General features: G+C 40.3%; 1 protein-coding gene across 7 annotated transcripts in view; it reads right to left on the reverse strand.

The window, feature by feature from the left end:
* Nucleotides 1-4,139: 4,139 nt before the first annotated feature.
* SORCS1 (sortilin related VPS10 domain containing receptor 1) overlaps nt 4,140-19,945 on the reverse strand; it is a 598,052-nt gene continuing 582,246 nt past the window's right edge. For 2 of the 7 annotated variants that reach the window (XM_074382856.1, XM_074382855.1), the window contains exons 25-26: nt 11,454-11,559; nt 9,666-11,336 (exon numbers count right to left, since the gene is read on the reverse strand). In XM_074382856.1, the coding sequence (XP_074238957.1) occupies nt 11,168-11,336; nt 11,454-11,559 (275 nt within the window). In that variant the 3' untranslated portion in view covers nt 9,666-11,167. Of the gene's footprint in view, nt 9,632-9,665; nt 11,337-11,453; nt 11,560-19,945 lie in introns of those variants that run through there. The other 5 variants (XM_074382853.1, XM_039465322.2, XM_039465323.2 and 2 more) reach the window with 5 other exon arrangements.

Consider the following 19,945-nt stretch of genomic DNA (forward strand, 5'->3'; position numbering starts at 1 on the left):
CAAATGTGAAAGAAGAACACCATTCCTACTTCGGGAGTTTATGTGGATTAAATGAGATAATGGGTACACAGATGACACATAATGTTCAAAACAGTGGCTGCTTTTTTACTGTTTTTTCATCATGAATATATTTTTCACTCACAACTTCCTCATTCTACACTTTTGCTTCATTCACATCTTTTATTGTTAGGTAACGTTTAACTGTTTGTTTGGGAATTAATATCTTGGTAGCCTCTGGCCCCTTGGACTTAGTAGTCACAGGTGCTCACACTGGTGTTTGGCCCCGGACTTTTGACTGCGTCTTTGGTTCACTTACATCCTATCAGCATTGCTTCTGTGCCCTAGCCTTGGCCAATGAGAATCTCCTGCCTCCAGTTATTCACCAAATACTTGGTGAGGCTAGTCCCTCTCATTTATCAAGTGTGTGTATATGTACGTGTGTGCATGTGAGGTATTATATCTTGGTGCTATTACTAAGGAAGTAAGGTTGGCATCCTTCTTGTGGCTGAAAGGTGTTAAGGGAAGTGAGTGGCTGCTGGCTGGGCAGTTAAGAAGGCTGCTACACAAGTTAAAGCAAGGGTGTCTTCCAGCAGCTTTGCATCTTCTCCCCTAGAAATAACTCTTCTGCCTTCACTTCTGTTGCTTACCGCAGTCATGATTACCAAAGAACAACAAAATCTTCAGACAGCACTGCTTTGCGATACTCAACACACAGCCAAGCAATGGGTCCAGGCCCATTAATATCACATGTTTCTGTATGTTTATGACCCATATCTAACTACTATTATCATATTGTTGTTTTATATCTATGCAAGCGTGTTCACTTCTACGTGCATGTGCATATATCTAAATAACGTGTAAATATCTATGCATATTTACCTTACATTTATGCTATCAAATTTTATTAATCACATACATGCATATATGTTTATGTGTGTGTACATATATATTACATATATACTCACGGATCACAAAGTTAAACAGTTTAAAATTTTTAAACAGTTGAAATCTCATGAGTTAACCTGCAGGTGTCATAATTGCAAAATAATATTTGTCTCTCAATACGAATTTAAATCGATAAACAAGGTTAAAAAAAACTGTCTTACCTAGAGAAGTTGTTTTTAACTTATTAAAGGAATTTAAGTATATGCTATCAACAATTATGAATTTTCCTATAAACATTACATATCATTAAATATATTGTTTGCAATAATTACAAAATTAATTAGCAAATACTAGAATAACTTGAAAAATATATAAACAAAGATGAAGGGATTGAAACACTCATAGTTTTACAAGTTAGAAATAACTTGTGTTACTATTTTTCATCTTCTTCTGTCCCTATTTATTCTCTGTACAAATTATAATATGTAAAGTCTTACATTCTGCTTTCTCTTAACATTACATGAAAAATTGCTCATGTCCTTAAATATTGTTTAGAAAGAGAATTTTAATGGAAACACTGTATTTTATTATATGCATATATTATTGTTAACTAGTTTATACATAATACTTAATGACTCCTTTTTCTGCATCTATAAGCTGTTATTATTCACATAAACAGGAAGTATGAAGATAAATATAAATGCATACATTGAAATATTTACTTAGTATTGTTTATAAAGTGTATTATGATTATCTAGAGGCCTTGAGATTTTTTTAAACATTTCAAATCTGTAACTGTTTTACTTTCCTTCAAATACTTTATAAATGTCTTTGTCATATCATGTTTTTTTGTTTGCTTGTTTTTGGAGACAGTCTCTTGCCCTGTTGCCCAGGCTGGAGGGCAGTGGTGCAATCTTGGTTCACTGCAACCTCTGTCCCACAGGCTCAGGCAATCCTCATACTTCAGCCTCCTGAGTAGCTGGAATTACGGGGGTGTGCCACTACACCCAGCTAATTTTTGTATTTTTATTAGAGAAGGGGTTTCCCCAAGTTGCCCAGGTTTATCTCAAACTCCTGGCCTTAAGCAATCCACCCACCTCAGCCTCTCAAATTTCTAGGATTACAGGTGTCAGTCATTGTGCCCAGCCAGCCGTGTTTTTCTTTAACAAGGGGTTCTGACCACAACTTAACATTCTTTGGGCCAAAGCCTGTTTCTACATATTTGTTGCTGGGGTAGGTGGAAATTGGATGATCTAAGGTCTGTGTAAGTGAACAGGGCTGCTGGTCCCTATACCAAAAGGCCTCAGTCTGAGATTACAATTTTAATAAGGATTGGCAGTAATTCCTTATATTTTTCCTCTGCTGTCAGGTAGGGCTTCTTCCCTCTACAGTACTTTCAAACTACCACCTCAATTACAGTCAGTTCTGTTATCAAGCATTTTTTGAAAATGTAAATTTGTTCTAATGTAATTGATATATTAGGGAATAATTGAGGATAATTCAAATGCTGTGTTTGCTTATGCATGATTTTTTCAATGAGAAAAACTGAATGCAGAAAACGACACTCAGCCAAAACCAGCTGTGTAAAAACACGTAGCACGCGTGCACACACGCACACATACACCTCAAACGTCTACCAGATGCTTCCACTTGCCTTGTGTATTACGGCCGTATTATCTATATTTGATGTTACAAATTTCTGTCTGATTTTAGGTAACTTCCCTTCTACCACTTCATAACAACTCACATGCGGTAAGGATTCCAGCACCCACTCTAAGCAAACTTCAAGTATTTTCAAGGTAAGTGTTTTGTGTATTTCTTCACCATTCGGTGTGTGTAAAACTATGCTACCATTTCTATTTGGTTTGTTCCTTTTTAAAAATGTGTCCGGAGACATATTACACTGAGATATGACAAAGTTTTTGTGTGTTGTGCCCCAACCCCACCTTTTCCTCTAAGCTTCATGGGCTTCTTTATGCCATTTGGCATAGTGAGGTGAATTTGGAAACACGTATATTACATAATAGTACAGCTGACTGTATATATGATCTCTGGGGAAGACCCCGCGCATGTGCCTTGGAAGAGCTATTTTCCTTTAAACTCAGAAACATTTCTAATTGTTGTTTAGGTTCAAAATTGTTTCCTGGGTGCGGTTGTTCTAAGGTTGCTTTTGAACATATTGGGACAATGCAGGTGTCTAAGTGGAGAGACACAGGTATCACCAGGCTATTATGCTAGTTTCTAGCCAGTGTCTAAGTAGCTGTTTCCTTTTTAGCCTTCAGATCCTGAAAAGGTTTTCATTCAGCATCTAGACGTTTTTCTTTCCGAGGACCAATGCTTCCCGTCTCCTGCCCCACACCCCCAGTCACTCTGGCCAACCTGTCACCTACCACGCTTTACATTTTGATATGTTGAAATTACATGTAGGACAGCATTGCATATGTTACATTAAATCATTCTATTTGTTCATTGCTCCTATTCAGATATTACTTCATAAAGGCAGACGTGTTATCGGCCTTGTTCACAAAAGATTCTTAACACCTAAAGCAGCGGCCACAGCATACTGATCAATAACTATCTGTATGCTGTAAAACAGGGGTCCCTTTTCACGTGTTTAACATGAAAACTTTATAACAGCCATTTCCTTGTATTTGTCCATCTGGAATTGACACTTCCTTACTATGCAAGCCTCAGACGCACATGCATTTTCACAGCACTGTTAACTCCTTGGGGAATAGGTAAATAGTAATCCGGGAATCAAACTTAGACCTTTGTTTTTATGCTAGTTTCTAGTCAGTTTTTTCTTCTTCTTCTTCCTAAACTACAATTATTTCACTTAAATTAATATCTAAGAATAGCTCCGGGAATACAGCAGCTTGAGTGGTAACAGAATATGTTGATTCTTGACAAGCACCAGCTGAACATGTAATTAGAGGTGCTAGCTGTGAAGCCACCTCAGCGATCATCGCTGAATAAAATGGACTTGCTCACAACAGGAAGCCGAAAATCAAGGGCTGAGTTCCAGCAGACATTTATCTAGTGCCCCCTAATGGCAATGCCCAGTCCTAAATGCTAAGAATAAAATGGAAAATAATAATAATAAAGATCCTCCTTTAAAGGAGTGTAGAATTTGGTGAGAAAGGCGTAAGTGCCACACATTTGCATACAGCCAAGTTCTAAATATGTGATGTTTAAAGGGAAGTAAGTGAACAAAGTGGCAGAGAAAGAAGCACCTACTATTTATTGTTTTTTAGTTTAGTTTAGTTTTGTTTTGTTTTTTGAGACAATCTCACTCTGTCGCCCAGGCTGGAATGTGGTGGCATAATCTCAGCTCACTGCAACCTCTGTCTCTTGGGTTCAAGTGATTCTTGTGCCTCAGCCTCCAGAGTAGATGGGATTGCAGGCGTGCACTACCACACCCGGCTATTTTTGTATTTTTAGTAGAGATGGAGTTTCACCATGTGGCCAGTCTGGTCTCAAACTCCTAGCCTCATGTGATCTGCCAGTCTCGGCCTCCCAAAGTGCTGGGATTACATATTATTTTTTAGACACACGATCTTGCTCTGTTGTCCAGGCTGGAGTGCAGTGGCATGACCACAGCTCACTGCAGGCTGGAACTCCTGGGCTCAAGCAATCTCACCCAACCACTCGCCTTGGCCTCCCAAAGCTCTGGGATTACAGGTGCAAGCTACCGTACCTGGTGCATTAAGGTTGGGGGAGATACACCGGTTATGATATGGGCTGGCCGTGAAAGGGGTGCTGTGCCAGTCACCTGCCTGTGTACTATCAAATCCATTTCCCACTCCCCACTGGGAGTATTCCAGAAAATATTTCCCAGGCTCCACTGCCGACTGGCTTGTGACTGGGTTGTGCAGTTAAAAGGGTTGGCAAGAGCTGAGAGGAACAGAGCAAGGGAGAAAGCAAGCTACTTCTTCCTACTCCTCTGTTTAGGCAGCATCACAGGACAGGTAGTGGTCATGTCTCCTCCATGGCTACAGCTCCTGCCAGACAAGTCCTCCGTGACTTCAGCTTCAACCTGGTGGTGCTGGCTGCAGGGCTCTGGTGATACTTGCATCCTCCATCACTGGGAAGTGAGAGGCGTCCTATTGAAGCAAATCTTAGGGTTGCCTCACCTGCTCTGATTTGGGATTTTTGTTCTTCCATTAACCCAGCAACAAATTTTCTGTATTAACTCCCCTGTGTTGGACATGTATAGGGATGCTTTCTGTTTGCCTGACACAGGGGATAAATTGCCCCTGATAGGAAGGAGGTGCATGGGATCTGGCCTGGAAAGGAATGAAGATTCAGAAATTTAGTCTGTGGGAATGGAAAGGTTAAGGGTCACCTAGAGCAACAGGGACTTTCACACATGCCAATGATTGAGCCAATGAAGCAACACCACTCTGTGTCTGGCAGGCCTTTGGGAAGACTAAGGAGGGTTTTATGTCTGTACAAATGTTTCAGCCAACTATTTGGGACTCTTGGGAATGACTCACCCACTCATAGTATTTGGAAAGGCAGAGCTGGAAGGGATCTTCTGTGTCCAAATTATATGCATCAGAGCCCTAAAGCTCTTACATGTTAAAATGATTTGCTCAAGGTCACACAGCTGGCATAGCCAGAGGCGAACTCCTCCTGCCTGCTTCCAGGTCCACAGCTGTTTTCACTCATCTGCTGTTTTACCACTCCCCATGTTTCAGTTCATTTCATGCAGGTTTGGTCTTTCAGTAACCACAAGGTTATGAACAAATTTGAATGGAATTGTTCCCCATCAATAATTTCTAATTCTGAACTAATAATAATGAATACATACTCATTCTAAAAAAACTAGTTTGGACTAGTTTTTAAATCAAAGTAATTTAATAAAGTAACAGACTGAAGAGGTCATTGAAATGCAAGTAGAATTCAGGTAGTAGATACATTCTGCCTTGTTAGTAAAAAAAAAAAAAAAAAAAAAAAAAAAAAGCAAAAACCCTCAAACCTGTGGTGTTTACTACTTCTTATGCAATTAGCGTTCATGAAATCCTATAATGTAACACTTCTATATTTAGAATGAACACCAAGGGTTTAGGATTAAAAAAAAACAATACCTGAGGCAAAGACTTAGAGACATTATCTGTTTAATAAATATGATTGTAAAAGCAATAAACAAGAGCAATTATACATTACACTACAGAGTATTTAACAAAAAATACATCAAAAAAGTCATTTTAAAATTAGAAGTAGTTCCAATACTATAAGAAAACTTTTTTTTTAATTGGCTTCCTATAAAAATAAGTTGGCAAATGAGAGATTTCAATGCTCAGTTGGATTCCTGGAAAACATAGAACAGCTGCCAAGCACCCCACTGCTCTCAAAGTTGCTGTTTGGAACTTCTGAAAAAAAAGCAAAGCAAACCTCTGCATTTTGGACAGTGAATCCAATTAAAAATAAGGCAAGGGAGAAAATGTTGGTTGGATAGTTCAGGGTAGAACATGCACAGTTTGCCTTCTGGGATTTTGGAAAACGTTGCAGTATTGGATTTTTAGCTTGCCCTGAATCTTACCTTCCACATACATACTTCCATACACACTCCTCTGACCTTAAGCCCACCAAACCACTTGTGTGTTTGCACCTGCTGTTAGCGAGTAGGTAGGCACTTAGGTCTCTCCCATTTGTAGGCTCTTGTTACTGCCTTCTCTTTGAGATGCAGCTGGAATGGCCTAGGACAATGGTTCTCAGATTCCAGTATGTATCACAGTCACTGGCGGGGCTTGTTAAAATAGACGGCCAGGCTCACTATCGCTTAGCAACAGAGAACACCACTATTCATCCCCTAGAGTTTCTAACTCAGTAGGTATGGGGTATGGATGGAGAATTTGCATCTCTGACAAGCCCAAGTGATTCTGATACTACTGGTCCAGGTGCCACACTTTGAGAACAACTGGCCAAGGTCATAAGAACAACGAGGTCCTCTCTGAGCAGTACCTTGCCTCACTAATCTCCTACAGATGGGAGGGAGCTTTGAAGAGAGGCACATGAGGACCCTGGAGATGCTGAATCTCTAGCCGGCCATCTTTGGTCACTTTCCAAAATGCCAGGCATCTCATGTCTACCTCTATTTTTAATTAGGATTTACAGCTTATTCTTTCCTATGTTATTCTTCCCTATGTCTTTCCATTCATTTATTCAACAAATAATTTTCGTACTACTACTCTAGGCAAGGCACTGTGCTAGAATAAGACTGTTACTCTTTTTTCTGACTTTTCTAATTATGATGAATCGAACTGCAACTCTGAGGATTCCCTGTGCTGGTGTGAGTGAGCCTCTTTTGGTTTTCCAACACTTTGTCCTCCAGATTAAATTTGGGAGACTCCAACTGAAGAGGATCAATGAGGATGTTTCCTATGAGATAGGAAGCCTGGCAGGTTAGGAATCAATCGAGTTCTACAAATAGGTGGCTGCCTCAGGCGTAACCAATTTCCCAGATTCATATGGGGTATCCTCAACCATAAACATCTCTGCCTGATCAGTTTCTGACAGCAGCTTTGCTATTCTTCCTGTGAAGTCATGAACATCAGGATCTTCAGGACACCCTCATTATCACCAGGGCCTGTGTTATACTGTTGGCTTAGGGACACAGCAAAGGAGGAGGCTGAACTCACTAAGAGGTTTATCAGAACTTCTTGCTCCTATAATTTATAGTGGGTTTTGCCCAGACTATAATACTAAAGGGACCTCTGCTGGACAGGCTTTTGTTTCCCTCTTTCTCTGGAGCTTCTTTCATGATAACCCTGGGAAAAACTGGGATTTCTTCATGCTTTGCGCCAATCTTTTTTTTTTTTTTTTTTTTAACCAATCAGCTAACGTTTCTCGTCACACAGACTTAAATTTTTCCTTTAATGACACTATGATACTCAGAGGTCAGAGAGCACACATGAAATCACTGGGATCATCCTAAATATCAAACTCTCACCGTAATGTAAGACAAGACCCCCCCACCCAATTTATTCTCTGACTTTTTGACACTCTTAAACATGAAGTCCATTAACCTGCTTCTCCTTCCAGTTAAAATCAATTTCACACACATTTCTATTCTATTGTGAGAGTGGAAATGTTGGGTAACAGCAACCATCACAGGAGGAAACAGCCCTGCAAAATTGTCACATATTCAAAACATTTCTCTCAAGAGTCTTCTAGAAACAGATTGCACGAGATTTTGGTTAAGTTGTGAGAACACCACAATTCATCTCTATGCTTTCTTTTCCAAAGTGCATGGCCAGGTTTGAATTGCTTTGCATATATCAACTCTTTCACATACAGTGAATGTTTCCAGGTGGGAAAAGGCAGGTTCTAGGGGAAAAGGCAGGTTCTAGATGAAAAGGCAAGGATACGTGAAACTGAACCCTGCTGTGCAGGATACAGCGGGGTCCATGGGCACAGACACTGGCATGCTTGGGAATGTACAAAACTGACAGAGGGATCGGAAACTTGCAAGTCATGGAGGCAGGGGTGGCAGAGGCCAGGCCGGTATTTAGAAAACATTAGGGTTAATGTCCAGAATCTAGCAACATGTTTGGGAAGAAAAATTGAGAACAGTTGAAGGACAACTTATTTGGGGCTTGGAGGGAAGAGATTCAAAGACATCAACAGATCATGGCCACACAAGGATGACAGACACATGTGAAGGCAGGAAAATGGGTAACTAATGGGATTCCATTTCGTACTGCAGTTGGGGCAGGAGTAGGGAAAGCTGCAAGGGGAAGCAATCATGGTGGAAAGAGGTGAAAACCAAGGTCCGTTTCTGACGTGCTTTGCCTCCCTTCCTTCCCTATTCTACCTGCATACAGGGATCTTTAACTCCCATCTTTGTTTCTGTGGCCACAGAGAGTACAGAAAGCAGCCTTGTGGCCACTGTTGACCAACAGAGCTACAAAAGCTAACTTAGAAGGGAGATGACAATATGGAAAGTGGAACAGAGAAACAGCTCAGGGTTTCAGACTCCTGTGCATGTCTTTGTGTCTTATGAAAGGAGCTGGGGTAGCTAATCCACCCATCAGCCCTTAATGCTAAAATAGCTGATAAATCTAGAGCCAAGAATATTTCCAAAAATACATGCAGATTTCCTTGGCCTATATATGTTGTGAATTTTCTACAAACACGACCGATCAGAAAAAAGAGAGAGGAGAAGAAAGAGGGAGAGGGGAGTGTTTTCCATTAAAATAGAGCACCTGTACACTGCCCCTCCACACATGTTCTCAGGGTATCGTCCACATGCACAGGCTTAAAGCTTAAAAACCCTTGTTGTCTGTGTCTGAAGAATTAAAAAGTCCCGATGCAGTGAGTGTTTGTTTGTTTGGATTTTGATTGTTTATATTTTATATTATTTTGTTTTTGTTTTGTTTTGTTTTGTTTTTTACTGGCGTCCTCCATTCAAACATTTACATAGGTAGGGATTTCTTTTGTGCTTTGATTCTCAGCAACTATGGAAATACTTCCTGGCAAAATAGGAAACAGAACAACAAAGGAAAGAAAAAAACACAAAGTTAGTGGTCATGAAGGATGATGTACTTGACAAGAGCGAAATTCTTTCCTGATCAGCAGGTCGCCTGTAGCCTTTGGGGGTTTTCCTTAAATTGCAAATTGTGCCCCAGCAGATCCCCGCTTTGGCGTTGAAGGCGGAGTGGCGTGTCTTGCTCTTTGCAATCGGAGAGATGAGTCACCAGGTTGAGTAGAAGGGGAGGGAGGGGAGGGTAAAGCTACTCTCCTAAGAGAAAACGTGTAACACTTACTCATTTAATGACACTGGAAAGGGAAAGGTGTCAGAGACTTTGCAATGTGCTGCGATAGCTTCCTGGTAAAGGAGGAATTGCTACTTTAATAAAGCAAACACAGGCTATGCTTCATACCCTACAGAAATGCAACTGAGAACCAAATGATATCAAAAAATGCACGTAGAAGCTTCAGGAATGAGTAGACAGGGTGAATGCCTCTCTGGACTGGAAGACAGAAAAGTCTTTTTTCTTTTTAACCCCAAGCAATTATACTTTTATTACCTTGTCTCCCCAAATAAAAGAAAGTGCACTGTGAAAATTGGACACCAGATGTGGCTGCCGTTGTTATCATTACCTATGATAGGAGCCAGTTACTGCATTTAAATTTCTCCTTAACACAGCCACAGACCTTTCTCATATTTGTTTAAAGAGGGTCATGTTTCCATTTATATACTCATTTTTTTCCCAAGTAAGATTAAAAATGTTATGTAAAGGCCAAGTGGTCTGGCATGATCACATTACAGTGGAGCAGAAATGGTTATACGGTAATTTATCCACTGTTGTCAGTAATGCAGGATCTGGCTGTGATCATACATACAAGTCTTTAACTCCTAGTGCCAATAGGCAGGAGGGACCAAAGAGAGAAACAGATCAGCAATAGTGGCTTCATGGGTTTGTCTAACTTCCTGGAAAATTCTTTCTGCAATAAATAGCAGGATCTACTAGCAAGCGAAAGTCAGACTCTCCATACCTACTTGTTGGATTCCTGTGCCTACCTTACAGGCAGAGAGAGCTCTGTTGAAATATGAGAAAGTCTATTTTACAATTTCTGCTATGGGACAGTCAAAAAAGAGGAAGAAATTTGCTAATCTGCTATATAATAGTCTCACCCACCAATGTGGTCTCTCTGAGGTTGCTCCACTCCCTGGATATCTGCAAACTTTATGCCTCTTGTCCTCAAGTTCTTAGGTGCCATATCTCCTAAGAGAAAGTTCCTGGCTACCACTAGATGTAAAAAAAATTGCCTTGGATGATGAGGCTGGCCATTCTTGTTACGTCACTCCTCTACTAGCATTCTGAAGAAGTCTGCCCTCTTTAGAGCTGTATCCAGTTGAGGCCACCATGTTTCATTCTAATCAATACATACCATGTCCTGCAAACCCTGCCCAGTCCTCTGAGCCACCAGCCTAGCCTCTGAGGCCTCTCCTTCTTAGATATTATTATAGCAAATGCTTTGCTCTTTGCCCATAAACATGTAACATTTTGACATTTTAAGCCCAATATTTTAGGGAGGGTTTTGCAAAAGGAGGAATAAACTAATGAGAGAAAAAAATAAACTAGATAGAAGCAAGAGGTTTGTTGTTGGTTTTTTTCCCCCATCCCAATGAGAGGAAGCAGGGAAAGAGCCATCTTAGCTGTTTCTCTCAGGGGTGTTAGAGCAGAAGAAAATGGTTATGTCAAGCCAGAAAGGGGTTAGAGAGAGAGTCAGCCATTGCCTACTCAGCTGAACAGCTGATGGCTACTGGGAATCATTTACCTATGAGCTGGGATTCCACCTTCTCATCTATAAGCTGGCCAGGCCTCCTTAGTTCAGTCTGAGGGACACTGGGCCTGCTTTCAGAGTGACTGACTGGACTGATCATCTCTTGTTCTTTCTCATTCTGCATCTGGGCATAAGCATTAATGCCCGGGATCTTCCTAAAATATTAATAGAAACCATCACTGCTATGCACATCACTGTAACACATGCTTCTGGACCTGTCAGGGAGAAGGAAGAGGTTGGGGGTGGGGAGATGTGGATGGAGGGACACGCACCTTTTAAACTTGTAGATGACGAACACTGCTAGCCCCACAAACACCACTGAGAGCAGCATCAGCATGGCAGATCCACTGTGGGTTGGAGTGAGGTCCACCAGTGGGGCTGGAGGGAAGACAAGACATGGTCATGAGCAGAGAACTGGGCAGGTGAGACTCTGTGAGATGCTCAAATGGTTCATGCACAAACACGGTAAGTCCTGGAAAAACAGGTGGGCTATACACACAAGATGCATATCACAAGGCTGACCTGGGATGCATCTGAGCCCATCCTACTCCCACCCCAAATGTTCCTGCACTGCAGCAAAGCAATGAAAAGCACAGACCCCAGGGCCAGGCTGCCTGGATTCAAGTCCCACTCTACCTGGCCATGTGGTCTTGAGCAAGTTACTTCACCTTAATGTACATTATGTGGTGGAAAAAAAAAAAAAAGGTACATACCTCACTGAGTTCTGATGAGGATTAAGTGAGTTAATGTATGTTAAGCATTGAGAAAAGTGCCAGGCACATATTAAGTCATATAATTATTAGATTTTTTTTTTTTTTTGAGACAGAGTCTTGTTCTGTTGCCAGGCTGGAGTGCAATGGCGCGATCTCAACTCAGTGCTACCTCTGCCTCCCGAGTTCAAGTGATTCTCCTGCCTTAGCCTCTCAAGTAGCTGGGACTACAGGCATGCACCACCATGCCCAGCTAATTTTTATATTTTTAGTAGAGACGGGGTTTCACCATGTTGGCCAGAATGGTCTTGATCTGTTGACCTCATGATCCACCTGCCTCGGCCTTCAAAAGTGCTGTGATTACAGGCATGAGCCACTGCGCCCAGCCTGGATTTCATTTCTACTGCTGCTAGTATTATATTTTACTATGCTCTGAGTGTAAGCTTTTTCCACTAAGCAAACAGATGTCCAATAAAACCACCTAAAAAAAATATTTTTGTGAATTCAACCACCCCCTCACCCCTACTCCGGCAGTTGTCACGTGAGAAAAATAATTGGAAAGTTGTCATGAGAGAAAGAACAGTGAAGTAATGGAACATGCTTATATTTTTGTACACAGGAAACTGATGTCCAAGTGAATATTTTACAAGGGCAGCCACTCAGATGCTAAAGGAGGGAAATGCAACCTGGATGTTTCCACAACTTCCCAAAAGCTCCGACAGCCCACACCGAGACGCTCCAGCCTCTCAAATACGGTGAGTTTTTCTCAGACAAACCAGAAGGCTCTGCGTCCATACAAGAATCTCCCTCCCTGAATTTCCTCTTAAAGTGCAGTCTGGAAAACACCTCTCTCCACCTCTCCACCTTCCCCCATCTCACAGTCAAACCTGTCATACTTGTAAGACTTTGCAATTAATTTCCACCCTCTTAAAAACTGACGTTTTGCAAATGTAGCAAAAGACAAGTCACATGTACTCCATGGAAGCCTTGGTGCTGACCTTTACCTGTCATCAACTTAAGCAAAGCCTGATACCCAGAAATACAGGTGACCTTTAATCACCATTTTCTGTGGTTTTCTCTGATGTGAGCTGAGAGGGCAACGCTTTAGTCACCCAGGTTAAAAAGTTCAAGAAGTTAAAAAGACAAGACTCTCAGTGGCTTCTACTCTGGCTGAGTTTTTCAGGATTACATCTAAGCCACTCCGTATTGATACTGGAAAGCATCTTCCATCTAACCATACAGTTTTGGTGAAAAATGAAAGCCACCCTTTCTTCTCATAAAATAGGCATTTCAGGAGAGTTGGCTTTCAGGAAGCACTGAATGTAAAGAACCCCCCACTATTTTCTCTTCCCTGTAAGTCAAGCATCAACTCACTTTTGAAATGGGACTAGGTGAGTTTGTGTGTAAAAGATGGTTGGGGTCTCACTGCCATGAAACATCCAAGACAAAGTTTCTTTCAGTTCAAAATTAGAAAGCTCTCGATGCCATTGGCAAAGAGGTCCAGAAATTCTTCAAAACTCACCCTGCAATTAGTAGGATGTCATCGGGGGAAGAGAACACCTTCCGTATGTTGTAGACATGATCACGGTTGATTTTCACAAATGGAAGGCAGGGACTATGATCCCCATTAAACAGATAACGAAGTTCTCATTGGAAGTTCTCATTAATGTTGTTTTACAAGGACTTAGAACTAGTAAAGAGAAGAACTAAGACTTGAATCATCACACACACACACACACACACACACACACACACACACACACACTTTCTATATACTCAACCCTGGGCTAATTTCAGTAAAAGACATATTTCTGAGGATGGGGATTAGGACTAAGACTATAACACAAGAAATAAATTAACTTGTGGCACAAGTTAAAACACTAAGTTTTAAAAGAAGCAGTTGGACTAATCATGTAGACAAGTATATGTACACATATATGCATATGTATGTATATGTGTCTGGATATTTATATGTATGTATGCAAACACACACATGGAATACAGAAATGAACCTACCACCCAGCTTCAACAACTATCAGCTGACAGCCAGTCTGATTTTATCCACTCCCCACAATGTCAAACCACTGGATTATTCTGAACTAAATCTTGGAAAACCTATAATTTAACAACCTGTAACTCAAAAAGATAAGATCTCTTTCTCTCATTATTATCTTAATACCATCATCACATCAAAGAAGTTATATTAGGAAGATGTTTTAAAAGCAGTCTTCTAATGCAAACCCTTAATTTGTCAGGGAACAGTGGAGGCTCAGAGAGGGGCCACAGATGATTTGGATGGTGAGAGGTTGAAACGAAGCTAAACTTTGCACTCCTAGCTAAATACTCTTTCGGCATAACCAGAATACCAGTGATATGAAGCAACTAAGAACACTGAGCTTGCTTGAAAAGGTTGGCATTTGAAATACATGGAAAACTAAGAGAGAAAATTACTTTGTGCAAGCTCTCAGCAACACAGAAAGCAAACTTTCATAAGTGTGCACGCGCACACGCACAGATTCTTTTCCCTTCTCTTTCCTTCCTCTTATCTCTCCCTATCCCCAGGTTAAACCTTTCCATTCTAAATCATTTACACTTAAGTAATTAATATATTATTCTGGGAAAATGAATTTCTGTATCCCAGTTCTAAAATGTATGTTATACATTCGCCTTCCCCATCTCTGCCACTTCTCAGAGGCAGGAAGCAGGAAGCAGCAGTGGTGACAGACTGACTGCCACTGCCCTCTGTGTTCCATTGGTGGCTTCTGCTTGCTGAATCTGTGCCTGAATATAAACAGAGCTATCACTGCTCCACACAGCAGCAGCATATTTCTTAGTTTGCCCAATACTTAGGTGTATTTGTGTGTGTTTTGCTGAGAAATGGAAACTTGTGATAAATGAGCTTTAGCTTCTTGTGCAGAATTAGCTTATGTTAATTTATATTAACCCTCTCCAGTTGCAGCTTAAACAAGGTAGAAGTGTAGGGAAAAGTGCTGAGCAATTTTTTGCCATTATTCATGCACAAAGTAAAACATGGATACAAGCAGTATTCCAAATGACTCAACATTTCTAAGCTGCCTACATGCACATGTCATTTCTAAAATCCTTTGAGAAACTTGGAAATGCACTGAATTTTTATATATTATTCATGAGGACCTGGGATGATGGTAATGGGAACATTTACAATAACAACAACAGTTTTCTTGTGAAAAGTGATGGCCACATAGAAAGCACTAAATAAATGGCCATAGTTGCATGTATGAGAACAAACTCAAAATTCCACATGTGGGGTTAAGCAATGTTATGATCCCTTTTTAGAATCAGACCTGGCTCTGTCACTTATAAACTAAGTGGCTTAAATTAAATTAAATCTCAGTTTCCTCATCTGCAAAAATAGTATTGGGCACAGAGTACATGCCCAATATTTCTAACATTGTCATATTATTCCTATCATATTTCTGAAACCGTATTCTTCTAAAGAAAAAAGTCCTGAAAGATGACAGTTTCATGGTGAGATAGTTTTGGGCAGTGATACATATGAAATTTCTCATATGGAGATTCACACTGCACATCAGTATATTAAAGGGTCACATCAGCCATTGCAGTAAAGAACACATTTAACTCTGCCATAGCCTATTATAAACTCATTTGACCACAGATCCTTTGCAGACCTAGGTTCCACATAACACTCTAGGAAATGCCTCTCCCCAGGCACTACATTTCCCCCTTGCTGAAGTTTGGCTTTTTTGTTTGTTTTGTTTTTAGATGAAGTCTTGCTTTGTCACCTGGGCTGGAGTGCAGTGGCACGATCTTGATTCACTGCAACTTTCTTCTGGGTTCAATCAATTCTCCCACTTCAGCCTCTCCAGTAGCTGAGATTACAAGCACCCACCACCACATGACTGTTTTTGCACTTTAGTAGAGATGGGATTTCACCATGTTTGCCAGGCTGGTCTCGAACTCTGACCTTGAGTGATCCATCCACCTTGGCCTCCCAAAGTGCTGGGATTACAGGCATGAGCCATCACACCCAGACCCCCTAGCTGCCGTTTTGCCCTTTGCCTGGTTTATTTCCAAGTTTTAAAGTCAATAACATGGTAGCATCACCCAGGGAAGCCATGCAGAAGACCCTTATTGCTGTCCTGTGTTCACTTTCATTCTATCAAAAGGACTTTCCTGGAGAACTACTACTTGCACTATAATCCTGAAACTTTGAACTATAATTCTAATCCAAAAGTTAGTGTTGTCAGGATATTGCAGAAGTAATTTACCATACCTTGATTTTCTTTTTTCCTCTCCTGTCCCCAAAGTAGACTCAATTCAGGACTGAGTTACATGCCTTGAGTATCATGAAATCCATGTGGACTAAAATATTTTTTTCAGAAATTACAGTGATATAGGCAGCACAAGAACTTCATGAAGCATTCACAAGTTTCAATAGTCAAATCGATCAAACAGAAGAAAGGATATCAGAGACTAAAGATCCATTCAATGAAATAAAGTGAGAAGGCAGATTAGAGAAAAAAGAGTGAAAAGAAATGAACAATGCCTCCAAGAAATATGGGATTATGTGAAAAGACCAAATCTATATTTGATCAGTGTACCTGAAAGTGACAGGGGGAATGAAACCAAGCTGGAAAACACTCTTCAGGATATTATCCAGGATAACTTCCCCAACCTAGCAAGGGAGACCAACATTCAAATTCAGGAAATACAGAAAGCACCACAAAGCTATTCCTCAAGAAGAGCAACCCCAAGACACATAATCGTCAGATTCACCAGGATTGAAATGAAGGAAAAAATGCTAAGGGTGGCCAGAAAGGTCGGGTTACCCACAAAGGGAAGCCCATCAGACTTGCCAGCAGAAATCCTACAAGTCAGGAGAAAGTGGGGGCCAATATCCAACGTCTTTAAATAAAATAATTTTCAACAGAGAATTTCATATCCAGCTAAACAAAGCTTCATAAGAGAAATAGAAATAAAATCCTTTAGGGACAAGCAACTGGTGAAAGATTTTGTCATCACCAGGCCTGCCTTACAAGAGCTCCTGAAGAAAGCAGTAAACATGGAAAAAACAATCAGTACCAGCCACTGCAAAAATATACCAATTTGTAAAGACCATGGACATTGTGAAGGAACTATTGCATCTATTACCTTAGGGCTCCACATTAGCCAATTTTTGGTGTAGACTTCTATCCCCACTATCAGGGTGGCAGAGTAAAAGTAAGAAGACCATACATATTATTTTCTAAAATAAGACACTTTAAGAATGAAACGGGGTGCTATTAAAGCTTACACTGATATAGATAACCCAGGACAGTCCTGATCACTCTAGGTATAAGATACTTGGTGTCTAAAAGGTAGCTTGTCCTAGGTTCTGACATCTTCTCTGTATTTTGTATGTGTTATCCTTTCCTGTTTTCTTCTTCATTTTTTTGACAATTTCTCTTGACTATCCGCCTTGCCTTCTCCTGGGGAACTGTATTTCTGATGCATGTTGGTGTCCCTGTTTTTATTCATCTGACTGTTCCTCGCTGGCCATTCTCTGAACAAGAGTTTCCAGATACATCCTCTAGCCTGGCTAACGCAGTCTACTTACCCTTGTGGTCATTTCAGCCCCTTTTATGGTCCCCCATAATCTCCATAAAAAAAATAGTGAAGAAAAAAATTATTAGAAGGTAGGCCAGGCATGATGGCTCATGCCTTAATCCCAATGCTTTGGAAGGCTGAAATGGGTGAGTCTACTGAGGCCAAGAGTTTGCGATCAGCCTGGGCAACACAGCAACGCCCTGTCTCTACAGAAATTAAAAATATTAATTGGGTGTGGTAATATGTGCCTGTCATCCTAGCTACTTGAGAGGCTGAGGCAGGCAGATCACTTAAGCCCAGGAGTTCAAGGCTATAGTGAGTCTTGCCACTGCCCTCCAGACTGGGTCACGGAACTAAATCCTGTGTCTAACAAAAAGCCAAAGAGTAACCTCATTGCTGCTCCCTAGTAGGCATATGAAAATATCTCATTTACTCACATTATGGGGAGGGATATATTTATATATATATCTACATGATAAACCCATTACTGTTTATCATAAAACCATAATGATTAAATAACTAGGAAAATCCACTGGTTTTATGTATCTGTACAACTACCTAATTACTTGAAAAGAAAAAAACATATATTTTGGGGAAAAATAGAAGAAAAATCAAAGGAAGAAAACATATTGGTACCATGGTTTTACTTTCAAAAGACTTGTAAAGGAGTACGATGTGCATAACACAGTGACCAGAAACTAAAGAGACAGACAAATGTATTGGCTGAGGAAGAATTTTACCAGTACTAATTTCATCCCTAAATGGAAAACGTTATTGCAACAATTTACTTCACTTTACAGTTCAGAGTTCCACAACTCCTATTTGGCATCTGCATCTATAATGTTGGCTTAGATTATATGGTAATTTCTAAAGCTTCTTGACGAATGCTAATTCTCCCTTCAAGTGGAAAGTTTTTCTCAATGTGAAACTGTACTGCAGAATTAATGATGTATCACGACCTAGGTAAAAATTTAGAGTTTCTTATTCCCTCCCAAATTGACTCATAACATATCCGGTTGTAGCAACTGAAGCCTAGAAATATTCTCTAATAGCTTTATGAAAACATCTTTTTATTACACCTACAAAAGAAGTTAAACCAGTCAGCAGCAGCCATAGAGGTCACGATAACAAAAGATAACAGTTTTATTAAAAAAACACACACATACCCTTGACAAAGGACAGTTTACCTAAACCAAGCAGCTTAAATAAGGCAAACGATAGACAGACAGGAGCAAATGGAATCAATATTCTTGTGTAATTTTTTTTTTTTTGCTCATGTTTTTTATTTAACCTGAGATTTGAGGCTCTTCCTTTGATAAATATTAACCCTTTACCATTTTTAGCATATGTGTCCAGAACTCCAGATGAATAGTAACCAAACTGAAAAGCCAAGGGTAGGGCCACCTCTGAATTCTGAAATATGTACAGAAATATAGTGAGGTGTAGCCGTATCATTTTATGCTCACATTAGCACATGAACAGCATCTAGATAATATTATTTAACTCTCATAAAACTCATGGCTGTTCAATTACATCTGCCACTAAGATTCCAGTTCACCCTTTAATCATGTTTCAGCTGCTTCATGGCCACAGCTCTTGGCTGCCCTTTGCCATTCATCTAGATTATGGATATAATATGCTCCAGATCCAGAGGCATGTTTCATTTTCTCCCCCTTACTCCCACTGTCATTTGCCCATTCTGCCAATTAGGTTAGCTCCAAATAAGCCAAGAAATTAGATTTTAATGTTTATTACTCATTTCCTCCTATGCTTAATATAACAGGCTCTTCTTATTTAATTCATGCTTCTGTTTTAGTAGATGCCCTGAGCTGTAAATCAGATTTATTACTGGAGATAGCTGTTCACCTTTCCTTGTTATACAGATGGATTTCTGCCTGTGAAAGGCTGTCTAACAATGGTTGTTGAGACTGGTGAAGAGGCCAGCATCATAAGCATCATTAGAGGGAACTTGCTAAAAATGAAGCTTCCTGGCTCGTCGGGATTCTTCACTGTGTATGGTGAGGCTTGGAAAATCTCTATTTTTATAAAGCTTCCTAAGTTAATTGCTGTGTAAAGTCACATTTGAGAACAAATGCTATTTATAGCATATTATCTCCCACCCTGAGTTGGAAAGAGTTTTCTAACTCTGGGGCAGGGTTTCACATATCTCAAATGCTTTGAGGGAACCAGTCAGCTCTAGCTCTTCTACTACTTTGGGCAGAATTCCCACCACCCAAACTGCAGTTCATTTGCCCAGTAAATAAATCTTGTGAAGTGCAAATAATCCCTAAAATGTTGTTGTTAGCAATTTAGGAGGTATCAGTCTAGTTAGACTTTTGCCTTCTCAAATAAAAGGTCAGTGTTGCCCCTTGCTTGCTGTCTTTTTACTTTCTATTGTCATAAAAAACCTTACCTATTCTGTCTTAGAAGAGTCAACAGGTTTTCAGGTAATTTCCTACTCCCTCCTT

Source organism: Saimiri boliviensis, chromosome 12 (assembly GCF_048565385.1).
Source record: "Saimiri boliviensis isolate mSaiBol1 chromosome 12, mSaiBol1.pri, whole genome shotgun sequence".
Lineage (NCBI taxonomy): Eukaryota > Metazoa > Chordata > Mammalia > Primates > Cebidae > Saimiri > Saimiri boliviensis.